This window comes from Podarcis muralis, chromosome 3 (genome assembly GCF_964188315.1).
Source record: "Podarcis muralis chromosome 3, rPodMur119.hap1.1, whole genome shotgun sequence".
Classification (NCBI taxonomy): Eukaryota; Metazoa; Chordata; class Lepidosauria; order Squamata; family Lacertidae; genus Podarcis; species Podarcis muralis.
Window position 1 is genome coordinate 47701659 of NC_135657.1, and position 19637 is coordinate 47721295.

Below are 19637 nucleotides of genomic sequence, written 5' to 3' on the forward strand. Positions count from 1 at the left end.
CCACCACCCTATCACTCTGCCAGGTTTTCAGTTAAGGTTCCTGAAACACGCTAAGTGCCCCCCCGCAAAAAAAAAGCTTATTGGAACATGTGCAGGGTGCTGCTCTCCCCGGAACCACACTAAACCAGGTTTTGGACTTGTGGCTGCAAGCCTATTTACACTTGGGAGTGAGATAGTCCAGGGAATAAAACTGATCTGCACGGTTGTTTTTTACACAGCAGGAGGGTAGGAGGGTTTATTGGTTTGCGTTTTTTTTCTTGTTTTTATTATGTATTTTGTGTTCTTATCTTTACTTTCCAGTGAACCGGGTAAGCATACATGGGTTGTAAAAGCCAAGGAGTTTCCAGTCACTGTGTACAACTTCCAGGTAAGTCTGTGTCTAAGGTGAGGTTCCTTTTTAGGAATGTCCTGTTATTTTGGTTCAGATCTTCAACTCAGCCATATGGCTCACTGGGTGATGATCTTGGGCCAACCACTACTACTGGCGTTCAAGAACTGAGGTACCACTGTATGTAACTTGTTCAGTGTTCCGATGCCTGCAACCTAAGAACTGGCTGATTAATTCAGATCAATACAGAAGATTCATAGAATTCTAAAGTTGGAAGGGACCCTGAGGGCCTTGTAGTCCAACCCCCTGCAATGTAGGAATCTAAACTAAAGCATCCACGACAGATGCCCATCCAACCCCTACTTAAACACCTCCAAGGAAGGAGAGTATCACCACCTGGGGGTGTTGGTTCCACTGTCGAACAGCTCTTACAGTCATAAAATTCTTCCTGATGTTTAGTCAGAATCTCCTTTCTTGTAACCTGAAGCCATTGGTTCGGGTCCTAAACTCTAGAGCAGGAGATAACAAGCTTGCTCCATCTTCCTTTAGATATTTGAAGATGGCTATCATATCTCCTCTCAGTCTCTTCTTATCCAGGCCCTTATTCAGTTCTTCCTCAGTTCCTTATCCAGGCCCTTATTCAGTTCTTCCTCAGTTCAGTACTTAAGGCTGGCGAGTCACAGAAATTTAATTGCCATTTTGACAGTCCATTTTTATCCATGTTTATTGGGAAGCAAGGTATGCAGAGGATTGCAGAGCCTCCTGTCAAAGGATGAAATGGGCATCTGGGCCTACTTCTGAACCTAAAACCTTGGGCAGGTTTCACCAACCTGGTCCCCTCCAGATGTTTTGGACTACGGTACAACTCCTCAGTTCCAGCCAGCCCTTAGGCAATTTAAAAGATGGAAATCAATTAAAGAGAAGCATACAGCAGGCTCAAGTTAACCTTCATGCCCTGCTTTTGTGAACTTTTCAGAAACATCTGTCTAGTTACTGTTAGAAACAGGATGCTAACTAAATGGCCGCTCTGTTCGAGACAGCTGGGCTGTCATATTTTGAAGATTTTATACAGCCTCTGTTTTATGCTAGCCCCTCCTTTCTAAAACTCCCAGTCTTCTCTGATCTCTACCAGCAAGTTCCCAGAACAAACATTTCTAAGGCTATGTCTTGGTGCTATTAGGATAAGAAAGGATTTCCAGTGTATAAACTGGGTTCATTGTAGCGAAGACAATCATTAATTTTCAAAGACAAATAGAGAACCACAGAGCCTAACTTTATATAAAAATAAAAAAAGATTGCATTCCTTGCATGCACCATTATTTATTTCTGATAAATACTAGTGTTAAGCAGCATTGTCCATTTTTTTTGTGGGGGGAGGCAGAAGGCATGATTATTTCAAAACACTGCAGCAAAGGTGCACTTCTAATCCTGCCTGTTTTCTATGAATTTTATATATGTTCCTCTGTATGCCTGCACCACTCTCATTCCATGCATGGAAAATTCATTCAAGTAGAATCAGGAAACAGAAATGCTCTTAGAGCCTTTACCCCGTGTTAGTGCATTTTTGTGTGTGCTCTCCCCCTTTGGAAGAGTAAGATGCAGCCAACTGATAATTCAAATAAAGAAATCACAGCCCTGTTGAAGCTGGAAATGGGAGGTCTTAATTCAAAGCATCTGGACAGGAAGGGACAAACCAAAAATCTGGCACGTTTCCCTTTTCTTTCTGAAATATTGCCAATATCATAGTAATAAAGAGTAAGGCCTGTGGAAGAAAGCACTAGATTAGGCTCCACTGATTAAAAATCCCCCGCCAGTCTATTATAATTGAGATATATCTTTGAATACAATTCTAGCAGTTTTTCCCTTCTATGGTTTTAAGGATATTTTCTGGACTCTGTAAATTATTTCAATATGCTGTTCGTCTTCTGAGCATATATAGAGTTTTACTCCAAGGAGAACAGGTCTTTCAAAACAGGGGTCCTACTGACATGCTCCTTTGTGAAGAGAATCATGTAGCAACAACCAGTGCTTTTTTTCTAAAAAAATGTTTAGGGGTACTCTCATTTTGACTCAAGAAAACCACCATTTTATAGTTCAGATCAGGAAACATAATTACAGTAAATGGACAAAAGTACAAAGATTCACAAAATGTTTAGGGGTATGCGTACCCCTGCATCCCCCCAGGAAAAAGCACTGGCAACACCCCATTTATGAAGCCCACCAGGGGGCTACTCAGTTGTGTCCATCATTTTTTTTAAGGGGTGTTAAAAAACACGTTATCCTGCTAATTTGCTTTGCTGCATCAGAATTTATATGTGCCAACAAATCACTGTCATAATCTTCCATCTTAAGAGTAGTGCCAAAATTATGTTTGGACATAAGACATGTTCAAGCATGATGCCCCCATGCCAATAATAGCCAATGTGGGTAGAGATGAAGGAACTAGAGGTTTGCATGCCACAATACGCTTGGGGTCACCCTTGACAGAGTCTTGCTTCCAAAGCAAACAAAGCAGGTATCTTCGACCTTTTCGGATCCACAACCCACTTGAAACCCATATATTTGTACAGCGGTAGGGCCCCAGTTGCAACCCACCTTAGGTCAAGCTGCAACCCACTAATGTGTTCTGACCCACCAGATGAAGACCAGTGTCATAGAGGACATTCTCCTGAAGGCGAATGTATGCTTTGGGAAGCCAGGAAGATTGTTGCTATGGCCTGGCTTGGCTTTCGTATTATCAGTGGTAACAGCACATACTGTCATTCTGAAAGCACAGTTGCATAACTCAGCACGCAACATGCATAATAAATCAAGCCCTATAAAAGCACATTTGCAATTAACAGCTTGACTTTCTGTTTTGGGGTGTGTGTTGCACCTTCTAATCAGGAAAACTAGATAGCAAAGACTTGGCAGTGGCTGTAAAATTATGGTTGGCTAATAACCCTACTTTCAATCTACTGTAAGGACACCAACCCCCCCCCCCCATATTGCAATTAAAAATTCTAGTGCGTGTTTTTTAAAAATAAAAACTCTACAATAAATTAAAACAGATTATGCAAAGATGCATGACTTACATAGTATTGAATGGAGTTTGGTCCCAAGGCTTGGTTGTTGTAAATTGGTACGAAGGTAATAAAATTGTGCAACTGTCAACCTATGCAGCTACAACAGCAGATTTTGCAAGGCGTTAACTTGTGTATGTATATAGCATAGTACGTTATACAGTGGTACCTCGGGTTAAGTACTTAATTCGTTCCAGAGGTCCGTACTTAACCTGAAACTGTTAACCTGAAGCACCACTTTAGCTGCCGCCGCGCCACAGAGCATGATTTCTGTTCTCATCCTGAAGCAAAGTTCCTAACCTGAAGCACTATTTCTGGGTTAGCGGAGTCTGTAACCTGAAGCGTATGTAACCTGAAGCGTATGTAACCCAAGGTACCACTGTACAGATTTAAGAACAGTTATAAAGCCCCTTAGCTTAGAATTGCTTTCTTCTTTTGCTTGAAAGTCTTAGGTAGACCACAAACTGTTCAGCACCTGAAAATGCCAGGTGTTTTCCTAATGGATCAACCAATACATAATTTTTTACATGTGATAACTAAAAGGGAAAGGGAATCAATTTCCTACCTACAAAGCCTATTGAAAAACGCTTACCTTGCTCCACAAATCTTTGCATGTAACCAAGGGATATGCATGTAGAACTCTATTCAAAACAGGTGATCAGCATGATGGGAAATCATAATTGGCATAGAGACTTGGCTTAAACATTTCTTATCAGTAGAAATACAGTATGTTCAACCTCAACTACTGAAGAGTTTCTGTACCTGGAGGGCTATTAGTTGGTGACAGCCATTCCTACTATGTGTGGCTTCTATCCAAAAACATTTCTTTAATTGCAGCTGAAGAGTGGTCTGGTGGGACAGACCCTGGCAGAGATTACCGGTATTTATGCATTTAATGACACCATCACACAGGAGTTCCGTAATAGTACAGTTTTAGAGCTTGGCTCAGTACAAGCAATGTGACATCCAATACAATGGCAGCCATTTTATGTGCCTTTAAAAAAAATAGTATTAGCAACCCAGCTGCAACGGTGTCAAATTAGGCCCTAAATAGTTTGAGAATGTTTTCTCCAAGAAACAGAACGTGAAGCTCAATATCCAAAAAAGGTATATCTTGAATGTGACGAACATATAATATTTGTGTGTGAGAGAGAGGTGGGTGGAGAAGAAAATACAGTATTTTTCCGTGTATAAGATGCCCCCATGTATAAGACGACCCCTATTTTTTGAGCCCCAAATTAAGAAATATATATTTTAAACATTCCGTGTATAAGACGACCCCCAATTTTAAACTTAAAAAATTTGGGGGGAAATACAGTCTTATACATGGAAAAATACAGTACTTTATCATTAGGTCGATACAAGATTGACTACCCAGAGAGACAATGCCCCTATGACTCGGGACAAATAGAAATGGTAGAGCAGGCATAGGCAACCTTGGCCCTCCAGATGTTTTGGGACTACAACTCCCATGACCCCGTTAACAGGACCAGTGGTCAGGGATGATGGGAATTGTAGTCTCAAACCATCTGGAGGGCCGAGTTTGCCTATGCCTGCAATAGAGCATGTCCTTCTCCAGTGTCTGCATTACAGAGACATTCGTATTAGCCTGATTTCCCCACTACTTCGTAAGTACCCAGGGCACACAGGGCAATCCTATACCTCCCTGCTGCTCTCGGATACCAGTCTTGCTACAACATATGATGTTGCACAGCAGCCCTCAGAATTTGTCGGAGGATGACCTGTGCCACAAACCAGATTTAATGAACATATCAGAATGTTCTGTAGATTGATTGTCTTTTATATATCAACCTTTTATGCTCCTCCACACCCACCCAATGCTCCTATTCCTTCTTTTAGACTCTTTTAAATTCTTAAGAGATTTTTATATTTACCTTCTGTTTTAATACCTTTTAGCTTTCCAAAACACTTTTCAGATTTTAAATGACTGTATTCCAACCTTTTATGCTGGTCTATGACCGTAATACAGATTTGTATTGTACTGAAAATATTTTAACTTAATTTGGAAATGTCACAAACAGTAGTCTAACTTTACAGGGGGTTGTAGGGATCTGATGAGGGAGGGCATTGCTGAATTTTTATCCCTGCTATGGCACTCTTGACCTCCCCATTCCATGTGCCACGAAAAGGAAGACTGCTCCTCTAACCAAGTGGGGTGGGTGTGCCTGGAAATAGAGGGGCTGCAGCTTGGATTAGGCCTGTGTGTTTGCCCACCACCAAGTTAAAAGGTTGTGTTATATCAGGTTTCCACTTCTGGTTTCCCCCCACATTTTAACAGTAAATCCCCCCCCCCCCCCCGTGGCACTGCAATTGTAAATTCTTGTAAACTGCCCTGAGTAGGGCAGAGGCACTAGAAAGGTGGTACATAAATGTTTATATAAGAAAATACAATAAATGTGGACCATTTGATCAAAATGTGATTTTGAACAGAAACACTCTAGGCTGAAATTTTAACTCAAGTACCTGTTTTTTTGGTGTCCACTGAGAACTTGGTTTTAACATTCTAAGAAAGGGAACTGAATGTCTGGCTCTAACACATTCATGTGTTAAGAGTAGCACTTACCTGCTATTTAAATTATGCTTCAGCCTGTAGACAGACCCTGCTTCTGTAAAAACCCAGGGGATTGAGAACATCAGTATCATGCACCTGCAAGAGAGCTCACCTGCCTGGCTCATGCAGCAGACAGGTGCAACCCACAAGGTAAAAACTTTTTATCTGTTTATGGAAGTCTAAAGCCCATCCAGTTCCACACAGAGATACTAAACCTCTTTAAACTAAATGCTTTAATAGAAAAAAACAAAAATACAAAATCTCTTTCCGGAAAGCAGAAATATTCAGTCTTCTTAGAATGACAAAATTTAAGAGTATGCTTTCTCCAACCCCAGGTTTTGCATGCTCACACACTTGTATGAAAACTTCATGAAACAACTTAATAGTTCAGTAATCAGTGGAAAACATTGGAAGTTGGCAAAGCTGCATCTTCTCACAATTAATAATTTAGTAATACTATTTTTTTCACATCGCCTGCACACCTTTGCCCATATTTATCTGCAGAAAGTATTTTTGGTGAGGTGAAATGTGTCCCTTTCTATTAGGAGTCCAAACATGCTACTATAAAGTCAGCCATATTTTGCTAGTTCTTTTCGGAAGGCAAGCTAGTAGTTATCACCCCAGCCATCTAGTATTCTGCATCACCATCACAGTGCAACCAGATTTGGGGGGGAAACCCACAAATTTCTGATCAAGAAAGAGCTAAAAACATTATATCTAATGGAAGATACCAAATCCAAATTGCATCTTTTTGCAGCCACTGTCACATTCAAATCACGTTTTTATAATTCAACGATAAAAATAAAAATACTATGCCTTTTATATTAGCAAGCTGGAAGCCTGCCTCAATGTTATTTTAAACATTATTTTAATGTTACTTATGTTTGGGAGCAACCCTATAACAAAATACATTTTTCTTTCCAAGATGACGGTAAAGATTCTTGTGCCACAGAAACTTCGGTGGGGAAGTAAGTAGGTGGAGCTGAATAGCTAAAAGACAGACATATAAACTCCCGGTAACAGTTAAGCAGGACATGCCCATTAATTGCAACACATTCAAGTCAATGATCTGAGTTGCTTGGACTGGGTTTTGGCTATCCCTTCAGAAAAATATTATGTGTAGCTGGTTCCCACCCACCCCCAATAGCTTCCTGCCCTTGCAGTGAAGTTCTCCTGTTGTTCTCCCTTTCCTATCTTTTTTTTTTTTTTTTGCAACAATACAGGACATCTTCAAGTACAGTATTTCCATCATTCTGGACATGTCCACCAATGGGAAAGAAAACATTTTTTTTCACAGTCAATTATATATAATCTTAGTTTATAATAGACTCTGGATTTCAACAACACACCCATTTTTTTTTCTTTTTCTTTTTTTAAAAAGGTTAATGTTCCTGATTCTCTTGTGCAATTCCAGTCACTAAAAGGAGGTTACAGGCCATGAACTGTACACTCAGTACATTATTTATCTGTCCGGTATATACACCAACCAGTTCACTGGAAGAACCATCGACGGGAGCATTGCAGTAAGTGTTTCGAATATCCCAAACCCGAACAGAATTATCCATTGATGCAGAAGCAATCAAGCTACTGTCCGGACTGAAAGTAAGGCTGGTGATATTATCCGTGTGCCCTCTTAGTTCTTTGTAAAGCGTGCCAGATGCCAGGTCCCACAGCTTTAACCGCTGGTCTTCACCTGCTGAAGCCAAATACTTACCATTTGGAGAAAACGCAAGCGACAACACAGGACCCCGGTGACCTGTAAACAAGCGCACTGTGTTTCCTTGCTGTGTGCTCCAGAGACGCACTGTTTTATCTGTGGATCCTGTTGCCAAGTAGTTAGAATTGGGGTGAAACTTAATGCAGTCCACGTCTGCCAAATGGCCTGCATATATCCTCAGTGGGTACGTCCGATCAAATGACCAGAGTCTTCCTGTGCGGTCATGGGAGCCGCTGGCAAAGTACAAGCTACAAGGACTAATGTCCAGATCCCACACAGGGTAGGCGTGCCCTTGGTACAACACAGTGTTTGTGAAACATCCAAGGTCCCAGTATCGGATGGATGTGTCTTCGGAACATGACAGCAGTCCTGAACTGTCCGACAGGAACCTTGTGCTATACACTGGTCCGCAGTGCCCTCTTAGTATCTTCATTTCTGCTCCCACGTTATTATCGTCATCTTCACCCTGCAAGGAGGAATAAAGAAGTCAAATCTGTTCAGAGGACATATTGGTGAACATTTGAGATCTACACTCAAGAGCAGCAATAAGAACATACAAGTCAACAGATGGAAAATTTCTGGGACCCCCAAGACTTCACCAGCTTTAAGGGCAGCAGCAAACTATAGAATAGGAAACAAATTGGAATTGCAATATTTAGATGTTTAGGACTACCTATTTACCCAAGATGGTAAATATTCTATTGCAAGTAATGAAGGGCAAACTTACTGCAAGATGGTATAGACGGCAAAAGATACCAGTTAAAATTAACAGCAGTGCAAATCAGTGCCACTAAAATTGGTGGATTGTAGACTGGTGCCACTCTGTGAACCATTGGCTGCTGGTCCCTGCCAACTCTGCCACGACCCACCCACCATCTTATTAGTTGTTTTTATAACAAAACTAACTAAAAGTGGCAAATTTTCTGGGACTGCTCTACACTGTTCCCAGTCTGCAGAAAAGAAGGAACAGGACCAGATAAGACCCAATTAATATTTTAATGGACAATGGAAGGCTTGCAGTCCTGCTTATTATACAAGCAGTCTAGGATCTGAAGCCTCCCTTTAGGTATTAATGGGGTCCCCAAACCCGTGAACAACTGCAGCAGCAACTAAAATCAGTGGTTATAGTAGTTTTACCACCAGCGCTGTTGCTCTAAAAATGTTTTTTAAAACTTTTCTAAGAGACATCTCCAATTGCTGCAGCCTTCTTACTCCATCCCCAAAAGCTGCAGCTGGTATTCACTGAGAACTGTGTACAAAAAGCAGTAAGCAACTAATATTCTGCTTCTGGATTAAATTAGCAGCTGGATGAATAGGCATTAAATTACATTCAAAATGGCAATAGGTTTGAATCCCGTATCTTTGCCTTTAGATTCAGGCTGGAAATACTATGGCAGAAAAATGTTATTTACTTAATGTTTCTGCAGTTTCATCTTTTCAGAATAAGATTTGTAAGTAGTGAAAGCACCAGCTATCCAAAGCTTTGCAGCAGTCAGGGTGAAATAAAATATCCCTTTACTTTCAGTGATTTTTCAAAACAGCAGATACTGTACAACTGGTGGAAAAACTACTTATTACCAAACACTGAGTGTAACTGTCTTCTATAGTTACTGTGGCCCAGTTATTTTTCTTAGCTTTAGAGTTAATGGTTTAAATTTATAATACTATTGTTTGTTATTTTATAATGCTGTATCATTTAAAAATTAGAAAGGTGCAAGATGATAAATCTGTTAAAAATGGTAAAGTCTTAACTTGAATGCAGTCACTGCATTCTAATTATAATTTTAGAAATGTACTCCCTACTGATCAAAAGGAAAAAATCTCTCTCTCTCTCTCTCTCTCTCTCTCTCTCACACACACACACACACACACACACACACACAATCCCTATTCAAACTAGGTTGCAAAAAGAACTTTCTTCAGTGCAAACAACTGTGCAGAAACGCATCACAGCGACCAGGAAGTGGCCAGAAAAGAGGATGGAGTGGGGTGTAGCAGACTTATGCGTGCTCCGCTATTGCACATGATGACTTGGAATGCAATCCCTGTGCTAATTGGGGGTTGCCTGTACTGTACTACAGAATATGAACACGTTGTTATACCAACTGGAAGCCCAGTAGCATATAATATTTGGGAGGGTTTCTCAGGGGCCACAGAATCATATAGATTTTTGACTCCAGCAGTGGACTGGGGGAACTACTCTTGGAGAGAGAAATCTAATTGAACAAGCCTCCTACCTCTGCTTGCATTAAGCAGCCCCCCCCCAACCCGTTTGTTTTAAATGTTGAAACAGCACACAGACATGCTGGTAGAAGATGTGAACCTATAGCCACCCAGAGCGGATGGGGAAACCCAATCAGATTGGCAGGGTATAAATAAATTATTATTGTTAATAATAATAATAATAATAATAATAATAATAATAATAATAATAATAATAATAGGATCCAAAGCCCTTCTATTCTGCTGACATGTTCCAAGAAGGGAGGAAAATTGGGGGTTGTACCCAAAGCTAGTCATCCTCAGAGCAGAACCACTCAAATTAATGGACACTGCCAACATAGGTCTATTAACTGCAATGCATCTACAGTAAGTAGAATTGACTTGCCCTTTGTGGTCTCCTCCAAACTACGGCTGTCCCACACTTTCCCCTTCCATAGAATTGGAGACTCCTATGCTTTGAAAATCCAGATGCTACATCAATTGCACAGTGAATCTCTGGATTTAGGGAGGAGAAACTGTAGGACAGCAGCAGTTGGAGAAATTAAAGGTAATTAAAGCATACACAAGGGGTTCACAATTTGCATTAAGCCAAGGTATCAAATGGGCCACAGTTCACATTCCTCTGCCTGGGAGCAATGGGAGAGAACTGTTTTTTTAAAAAACAACAACAACAAATGGCTATAGGAAGCCAAAGGTAAAAAGCCGGGCCACTCCACCTTTTGACCTGCTGGCAGGAAACAAAAAAATGTGGTTTATCCCTGCCCTATCACTTATAGCATCCATTAGCTATCATTAGAGGCTTATATGCACTTACATACAGTTTTCTCCTTGCCTCATGCAGTTTGAACCCCATGATTACACACCTTGGAAGTCAGGGTGCATTAATGTACGTGCATTAAGGATGAAGCAGCTGTCCATAGGAAGGCCCTGACAATTCCTATCAAAGACGTAAATACATGTTCATTCTAATCATAGCTGTCAACTTCTCCCTTTTCTTGCGAGTAATCCTATTTGGAATAAGAGAACTTCCCTTAAAAAAAGGGAAACATTGACAGCTATGATTCTAATGGTAAGAAGCAACAAAGGGCTGATCTGTCACATTGCAATCAGCGCAACAAAGAATAGCGACTAACCCTTGCCTGAATCTTTACCCAGCAAAAGTTGTTGCTTCTTATCACTTTCACCTAGCAGTTACAGCTGATGGGCAGAAGGAGGTGGTGTGGTTTTTTTTCCTGGCTGGAGGCTACAGCAAGCTTTGAGGATCTCTCATGTAAAAAATCATTGCAATAAGAACATAAACCAACTCCATCCAAACGTATACTGATAGCAAGAAGTCTTTTTGTTAGGTCTCTCAGGTAAAGAGATAAAGAACAAAGATTGCAAATTTTTCCAATACGCAACAACAGCAGCAAGAGTCCTACTAGCCCAAAACTGGAAACAGCAGAAAATACTGACAATTGAGGAATGGAGAGAGAAATTAATAGATTATGCGGAGTTAGATAGATTGACGGGGAAAATTAGATATTTAAGAGACCAAAGGTTCATAGAGGATTGGGGGAAATTCGTGGATTATCTGGATAATATAAGTGAAGGACGATTAACGCTAGTAGGCTTTAAAAGAGCTCTGTGATATCAGCAAGAATATTGTCAAAAGAGAAATGGTGGAAAGGATTTAAATAATGTCAATAGATAGCAGTGTATGCGAATATATTGGAAAGACTACGGAGGATTCGCGGAGAGGCTGAAGGAAGTTCTAAAGAATGAAATCGATGGAAATATGATGTAGACCGTTTAAGTGTTTTTTTGTTATGTTTTAAATGAATAAAATTCATGCATAAAAATATATATATATATACTGATAGCAAGATACTCTGACCTCCTCATCCAAGATATCACAAGCCAGGTGGATTCGGGAGACGTCTACCAGATGGGGCTCAGATTTCAGCTTCTTGGACCGCAAGCTCCACAGCTTTACACAGGAATTGTCAAAGCCAGCTGCAAGCAGCTTGCTATCTGGCGAGATCTCTGCAGTGTTCAGCAACTGTTCAGTGTTATAGAACGCATAGAAACAGATGGTGGTGAGCGAGGGCGGTCCATCTTTGACTCTTTTAATGCTATCCTGCAGGATGTCCAAGGCGGCCTCGTTTTGCAGGATGGAAGCAGGCATGTCGGTGGGCTCCAGGCCATTGCTCTCACTGCGTGAAGAGCCACCGCTACCATACAGCTGGTAGTCCATCCTCTTGGCTGGCTGCACATCTAAGTGAATGTGCAAGGAGAGGACTTTGCAAAGAGCATTGTTATCGTCACTCTGGAGGTAGCGAAGGAGGAAGTTGTAGCTGTCTTCTTGAAGGCGGACGACGTATTTGTTGTCTAGAAATGCCCGGAGCTGGAAGTTGGATAGGATGTCTTGCATGGTTAGTGTGGTCTGTAGCTGCTCAATGATCTCTTTTTGGCTGGCATTCTGCAAGAACATCCCATGAAAGCGACTATAGAAGCTGTCCACTGTGCTCTTCAGGCCATTTTGGACCATGTTAAGATGGAGGTAGACAAAGAGGGGATACAGAAGAGGCATCACTTCATGGCTGTGCTGGGATTCTGAATCTAAACATACACACATACAGAAAGAGAGAGAGGGTTCACTTTCTCAGGAGATATTTTTATGAAAGCAAGATAAAATATATTCTAAAGGCACTTGTGGCTTCTCTTTCTGTGTTTTAAAAATGCACATCACATGCCATTCAGTGCAACTTTCACCTCATCAAAGGATATCCAGCTGCTCTGAAAGTCCTAAAAGTCCGCATTTGTTTTGCTAAGCCACACTTCATTTTTAATTAGGCATGGGGCTCTCCATCAAAGAAGAACTTTAGAATGCAACTAGCCCGTTTCTGTTAATGCATCATTTAGGAACACACACATTTAGGGACATGGTGTCGACCTGGGAGTGGAGGAAAACACACAGACCAGCAGTTTGGGAAGTACCATAACATGCTATGCTCTCTCTTCTTCTTTTTTGTATTGGCTTGCTTGTTTTCTGCTTTTTGGTCAAAGTGAATCCCAATGGTAATTTCAAGATACATCTGAATATATTATTCCATGTCATATGTAAAACTACCATACCCCTTTCAGCCACCTTCCTTGAGCCATTTTCTGACTCTATTCAGGAATAACCATCAGGGCCAGCATAACCCATTCATGAGAGTGAACTTCAGGCATTATATTTACAAAATGGGAGCCTCTCTTCCATTCTTACATGCACCAAGGATGCAGAATTTGTAGCTTCACAAATGATGACGCAAAAGCCATTTGAAAAGACCCAGTGAGGGTCAGGGGAGATATGGCACATATGTTTATGAAACTCACCTGTAAGAAAGTTGCGTAATCGCCCAAACTGTACTTCATATTGTTGTGGCTCTGCTAGGCAGGGTGCAGCAGAGATAATGTTGGCACTACCTGATTCAGACTGAACTAAGGGAACAAACAAAGATTTTAAAAATAGCACTGGAAGCTGCAACATAACACACCCTTGTTCTCACATTGAAACACAATTGGAGTGTTTTGACAGATACGTTTTTTAAAAGTGCCAAATCACCAACATCATTAGAGCAAACAAAATGTTTGCGCTAAATGACCAAAAGTAATCCTACACTTGCTGCACATATATTAACTTTTACATTCAAGACAAGATTTGTGAAGTCACTGAAGCAGTCTAGTACTGCTTGCTTGCCTCCCTCCCTCCCATAGACATCTTGTTGGCCAGTGCAAGAACAGAATGCTGGACTAGGTGGGTTATTGGTTTTATCCAGCAGGATTTTATTATGTTAAGTATTATTCCTCCATCAGTGAATGATGGAGATGGACCACTTGTTCATCGCAATACCACAAGCAAAAGGGCTACAGCTGCTCAAATATTTTATGCTCGTGACAAAGGCATTTCTAGACAAGTATCTTCCACTTTAAATCACACACTGGAAATGGGGATACAAGTGAATATGTTGCCATTCTATTTGCATTTTGCTGCAACAGGAGTGAATTCATTACCTGTAGGTGAAATCACAAACCAATGCCACAGAGATTTTGTATCACCTGACATCACTTCAAAAAAACACTTTATTTCAGACTTTGTTCACTCGTAAGTCCAGCGAAGAGAAAGTTTTTGATTATGGAGAAATCAAACATACAAAGCCACTGACTGCCATGAATCAGACCTTCCTACTCTTAAAAAAATAAATAAATCCTGCACAGAATACTTCTCATAATTGTGATGTTTTCCCCACAATTGCACCTTTTTTCAGTGTATTCAAGTTCTCAGCAATCGTAGTAGTCCAGCACCACCGCAAGTCACTTAAGCTTTAGAGGTCTGGAGTAGTTATTGATTTCACTGTTAAGTCATAAGCATTCTAGGGATCTAAAGGATTCTGAAGCGAACTTTTGAGGCAAAGCTACTTAAAAGCTGGCCAGAATGGAAAAGACTCAAAGCGTATTACCAGTGAGCCTGCTACAAGTAACTTGGCACTACATTTTAGAATCTGAGAATTTTATTCATTAAATCAGTTAGTATTTTACAATTCGCATCAATATAGCCAACATTTTGCATGGCCTGACAGAATTTACCTTGTAAGTAAAATAATAAATGAGATTTAAAAGACTGTCTTAGTTTTAAAAACTCATTCTTTCATGAGTTAAAACAGAGAGAGACAGCCCCTCCTCCTAGAGGTAAATACAGTGGTACCTCTAGATGGTGTGTGTATTTTTCAGGATGTGAACGCAGCAAACCCGGAAGTATTTTTGCGGGTTTCGCCATGCGCGCATGTGCAGAAGCGCTCTACGCGCCATGCACACACGCAGAAGTGACACCCCCGGTTGTGAATTCCTCTGGATGCGGCTGGACCTGCAGAACGGATCCCATTCGCAACTGGAGGTACCACTGTATTCAATAATTTGCTAGAAACAAGGTAATAAGTAACTTTGTCCATGTGATCAGAATTATCCAACTGTCTACGTACTTCTTTTTTAGCTGAAGTTAGGTCTTTTGCTTCTATATCACCCACATTCCTTTTTCATCTATCCCTTTAATTTCCCTCATGAATACAAAAATTCAGTGGAGGAGAACATGGGGCCTTCCACATGCTACTGAACTACAACCCCCATGATCCCTGATGTTGGGACATATTGGCTAGGGCTGATGGGAGCTGGAATCCCATTTGGAGGGTCACAGGCTCCTCACCCCTGCATTAATGCTTCTGCGGATGGCGCTGTGGTCTAAACAACAGAGCCTAGGGCTTGCCGATCAGAAGGTCGGCGGTTCGAATCCCCGTGACGGGGTGAGCTCCCGTTGCTCGGTCCCTGCTGCTGCCAACCTAGCAGTTCGAAAGCACATCAAAGTGCAAGTAGATAAATAGGTAGCACTCCGGTGGGAAGGTAAACGGTGTTTCCGTGTGCTTCTCTGGTTCGCCAGAAGCGCCTTAGTCATGCTGGCCACATGACCCGGAAGCTGTACGCTGGCTCCCTCGGCCAATAAAGCGAGATGAGCACCGCAACCCCAGAGTTGGTCACGACTGGTTCCCTTTACCTTTATTTGTTACAGTTTTGGCCTAAAACCTGGAAAACTAATGCAATGAATAAAGTGCATCCAAAGCTGGTTCTGGAACTTAACCATAGAACATGATTTGGTGCAAGAAGGTAGCATTCATATAGCTCCCACTCTTTGCCACAATTCTATAATATTTAGGTGAATATAGGCCTATTAATGAAGCAATCTTTGTGTGTGTGTTAAACAAGAAACAATTGTCCTTATTTGATCCTCTGATTTGTACCAAATCCTCAAATTGCTTCAAGAAAAACAGTGTCCAGATTTACAGTTTTTGTGATCTATTTCATTAGATGAACAGGAAACAAATGAAGTAAATGGGTTTTCTGGATGAACACATATGCTAATAGTGATTCCAAAGGCATATGCCCAAGCCTCATGTGATGTAGAGGCAGCTGGTTGGGCATTTCTTTCATGGAAATATAATACACAGTTCAGCATAACTCCCAAGAAGGAAGCAGTATGAGAACCTACTTCTATAGAATGTCAGAATCCTGAATTACCAGACCAACAGTGCAATCGTATGCTGGTCTGATGAGAAGTAGGCCCCATTGAGTTCTATGGAACATGGTTATAGAATTGCAGCCGTAGCGTTTTAATGCTACATTCTGTGTGGGCAATTGTGCTTTGTGGTATTAGGTACCTCTAAAGTTATTTGTATTAAATATAACTATTAAATATAACATTTCAGTTATGTCTCTGTGGGTCTCCCCTGAATTGATTAACTTTAACTGGGCTTTCAATTAGTCGAAAAACCCCCCAATAAAAATGACACATTGCTCTGATGCTTATTGTAAAACATCTAGAACCACAAAAAAGTGTCAGGGCTGTAGAGTTCTATATATAAAAGTTGAATTCATTATTTAGCAGTTATAGTTCTCGTCTTGGCAGAGATGAGCCAGAGAATTTTAGCTTCATCTCAGTGAAAAGGTCTTTCTCCTTAAAACCCCCAAATTTACTTACTGTAACATAATTTGTCCGTTAAAAACACTTCCCAAACATATTTGGCAGCCAAATCATTTCAAAATATTTGGAAATGGCAGCATTCCTGCTGTACATTTCATTTTGATTTGTCTTATTTGGTAAATTGCCAGATCACCTCCTTGTTTGCTTATTTATATGCTTCCCAGCCTTTGGACACAAGTGGGAGTTACAGTATCATGAAGCCATTCATGCTTCAGTCTGTCCCCAATCGATTGCTTAGAAGTTTCACTCTTTAGTAAGTAGAGATTTGCACTTTACTATAAACCAGAAGTAGCCAGCAGGGTGCCCGACCAATGTTGTTGGACTACAGCTCCGCCAACAAGGACAAATTTTAAGGATGACAGGTTTGTAATCCAATAATATCTGGAGGTCACCAGGTTGGCGACACCTACAATAAACTCATTAAGAAACTTTAGTAGGTACCTGTAAGATTAGCTGCCATTTCTTCTGCAGTCTGGCATAAGCGAAGCCCTTGTTTCAGAGGACCTTCCGAGTCTACATACTGCCTGCGTTTGAGGTAGCAGGAAGCTGCCATCTGAATCTGCTCTGTGCGTACACGTTTCATGACCTCCAAAAGAAAAGGAAGCACATTTCTTAAAACATGGTTGTTGAATGAGAAACCTGTGGGAAACTGACACTCATTACGCATTCCAAAAGCTGACACAGTAGAAAATGCACACCTTACTTATTCAATGAAATATCAGCTTATTACTCAGATCATAAAGCATCAAAGCACAGAAGTTTGCAAGGAGTGAGGTTCTTTTAGGATTGCAGAGGTTTAGGTGCAAATGGTGCATATTTCACTAGTGGCAACTTCAGGGTTCTAATGGCTGCTGTTCTCCTCCACTTTTTCTATTTTTATTCCCAAGCACAACAGCAGTGTTTTAAATATTTTACACTTAAGCCCACTGGAGAGGCACTATGCCATCCTGCATAGAACCCTATGAGTGATTAGTGTACTGCAGTTAATAATCAAATGTGATTTTATAAAATTCTGCTCTGCACTCTTAATACTATTTTCTCTGTCAAACATATGAAAAATCAAAAAATAGTTTCAGTTTTGTTTCACTTTCCCTAGTTAGCTGTCAAAGGTCAGCTTGCTTAAGGTTTCTATTTCCAGATCATTATTTTATTTGACACTCTGCCCCACCTTTATACTTAATAGTGCATAACAGCAGTCATTCCTGTTGAATAGAACATTAGTGTAGAACCTTAACTTTTGCCTCAAGCATGGTAGAGTAAAAGTAAAAAAAGTGCGTAAATGAAATAGAAAAGCATTCTGGGTGTTTGTTACCTGCTAAAATCTCTGCTCACTCACAGTGATTTATTACATGCATATCTTGCATTTTCTTTAGGAAGATCAAGGCAGGATCCCATCGAAGCACAACAGACCCAAACCTGCCTAATTTCAGAAAGGCATCTGAATTACATATGTACATTTGGACCATGGTTCTAATATAAAAGAGGAAAACACAGAAATGCTAAGGGTTTGTTAGCCCCATTGGGAGCAAATCTGATTTCAAGTAATAGCTCATAAAATATTGTTGAACAAAGCTGAAGTTCCAGTGAAATAACTTACAGTAGAACTCGTCTTTTTATCTTTTTTCTTTTTACTACTACTAGTTGATCTTCCTAATGTATTTTAAAAGCATCACCATTATGAGGTTCATTGAAGCTTTTTATGCAAAATCAATTAAGGTAGTAGCATCTGCAGAGTTCTGATGTTCACTTTGGTTCCACACAAATGATTAACTACTCTACAAACTGTATTACTTATGGGGGGACAGGGGAGAAGAAACCCCATGATAGGTATAATTATGCCTTCAACACTCCCCTACAAAGGCAAAAGAGATTTTAGTGAATTTGCAATAATTAAGAAAATACAGTCTGTTCCCTTTGAGGATTTGAAAAATACATGCTATTTTGGAAATGTAAAACAAAAATCTTTGTCTACCAAAGTGTGTATATGCAACTAAGTTAGTTATAATTCTCTGATTACTACCAGAGACAAGTCAGCAATGACTGACATTCTCCTTCAGAGATATGGTATAATACCAGCTGTATTTTTAAAATGATGTTTCAATTGTGCACTTTCAAAGGTGGCACAACATTTGCTCATACAGTATACCATTGTTGCTATAACCACTGCCGATAATTGCTGTAGTACATAGCTATTTCATTTGTAAACTCTGCATGGAAAGGATGGATATATCTTGCTTATCCAGCCTGGTGAAAAATTCTGGAGAACTTCAAAGCTTGTAACATTTGGGATTTCTTTTTCTTTTTTTAAACTCTCATGGACCAAACTACCTTGTGTATTAGCCTGTATAGCACTGATATCCAATCGATGCCACAACGGTGAAGCAAACTAAAACTATTCAGAGTAACTCAATGCAGGACGCCTCACTCTAAAACGGACTCGAAGTTCCCCTTCGCTCCAAACTTTACCCCATCCAGGCTGCATTCGGCCCCAACCCCGCTCTTCCCATTTCTGCCAGGGGGGGAGAAGGGAGGCGAATGGGAAGCTGTGGAGGAAGGATGCACCGAGGCAGATGGAGCCTAAGGTCTTCCTGCCGGCAGCTGTATGGGAAAGGCAGAAGCGGCGTGGGGATGGGGGGTGGAGAGGAGAGAAGACGACGGCGACGCCTCCACCCAGGGAGGGCCCTTCCGCGCGCCACACTTGGCGTAGCCCGTCCTGCCGCTCCACCCGCCCGGGAAAAGGAGCCGCCGCTGTTTGGTGCTGCATGCCGGGGAAGTGGGGCCGGTGGGGGGGGGGGTTTGAAAGAAGCACTCACTGAAGCATCGCAGGCAGAGGAAGAGAGAGAGAGGCGCTGCGTATGCGCGCGCGCGTGCCTGTGCGTTTGAGCGACTCCCAGTGCAGGCACGAGACGGAATTCCTGGGCTCGCGCCGTCAGTCACTTGCTCCCAGTGGCGCGAGACGCCGCCGCCGCCGCCGCTCGTGCGGACCCCGGCGCGCGCGCCTGCAGCACCTCCCCGCTGCTGGGTCTTCCGCCAAGGAGGCTGCCTTGGGCGTCCCGGGCCGCTAGCGCTGGGGTTGCTCCTGTTATTGCCGCCGCCGCCGCCGCTGCTCCTGCTGCTGCCGCCGCGGCTCGAAGGAGCCGCTCCATGACTGACGGCACTGACACAGAGAAGGAGGAGAGCGG

The 19637-nt window shown here is 41.5% G+C and overlaps 1 protein-coding gene and 1 long non-coding RNA gene across 3 annotated transcripts; one reads left to right on the top strand and one right to left on the bottom strand.

Moving 5' to 3' along the window:
- The first annotated feature begins 23 nt into the window (after positions 1-23).
- On the top strand, positions 24-7479 carry LOC114594381 (uncharacterized). The gene is made up of 3 exons (XR_003705968.2): positions 24-367; positions 5998-6112; positions 7344-7479. It is a non-coding gene; the product is annotated as an uncharacterized LOC114594381 (long non-coding RNA).
- Positions 6181-19608, bottom strand: TAF5L (TATA-box binding protein associated factor 5 like). 2 transcript variants are annotated; one of them, XM_077925798.1, is made up of 6 exons: positions 19269-19608; positions 17768-17875; positions 16897-17041; positions 13263-13367; positions 11779-12503; positions 6181-8145 (listed from the first exon to the last, which is right to left on the bottom strand). In XM_077925798.1, exons 3-6 carry the CDS (start codon positions 17036-17038, stop codon positions 7345-7347), a joined length of 1773 nt encoding a protein of 590 aa, XP_077781924.1. In that variant the 5' UTR covers positions 17039-17041; positions 17768-17875; positions 19269-19608; the 3' UTR covers positions 6181-7344. The 2 variants fall into 2 exon arrangements, with proteins under 2 accessions (XP_077781924.1, XP_028579848.2); XM_028724015.2 differs by lacking the exon at positions 17768-17875 and having other exon boundaries at positions 19269-19607.
- Positions 19609-19637: the final 29 nt, after the last annotated feature.

Excerpts from the sequence above, each read along its gene's own strand:
- TAF5L (XM_077925798.1), bottom strand. The coding sequence starts at position 17,038 with ATGAAACGTGTACGCACAGAGCAGATTCAGATGGCAGCTTCCTGCTAC. Across the intron at positions 13,368-16,896 it reads AATGGCAGCTAATCTTACAG|TTCAGTCTGAATCAGGTAGT; the intron begins GTACCTACTAAA and ends TTGTTCCCTTAG. Across the intron at positions 8,146-11,778 it reads GTGATATCTTGGATGAGGAG|GGTGAAGATGACGATAATAA; the intron begins GTCAGAGTATCT and ends TCCTCCTTGCAG.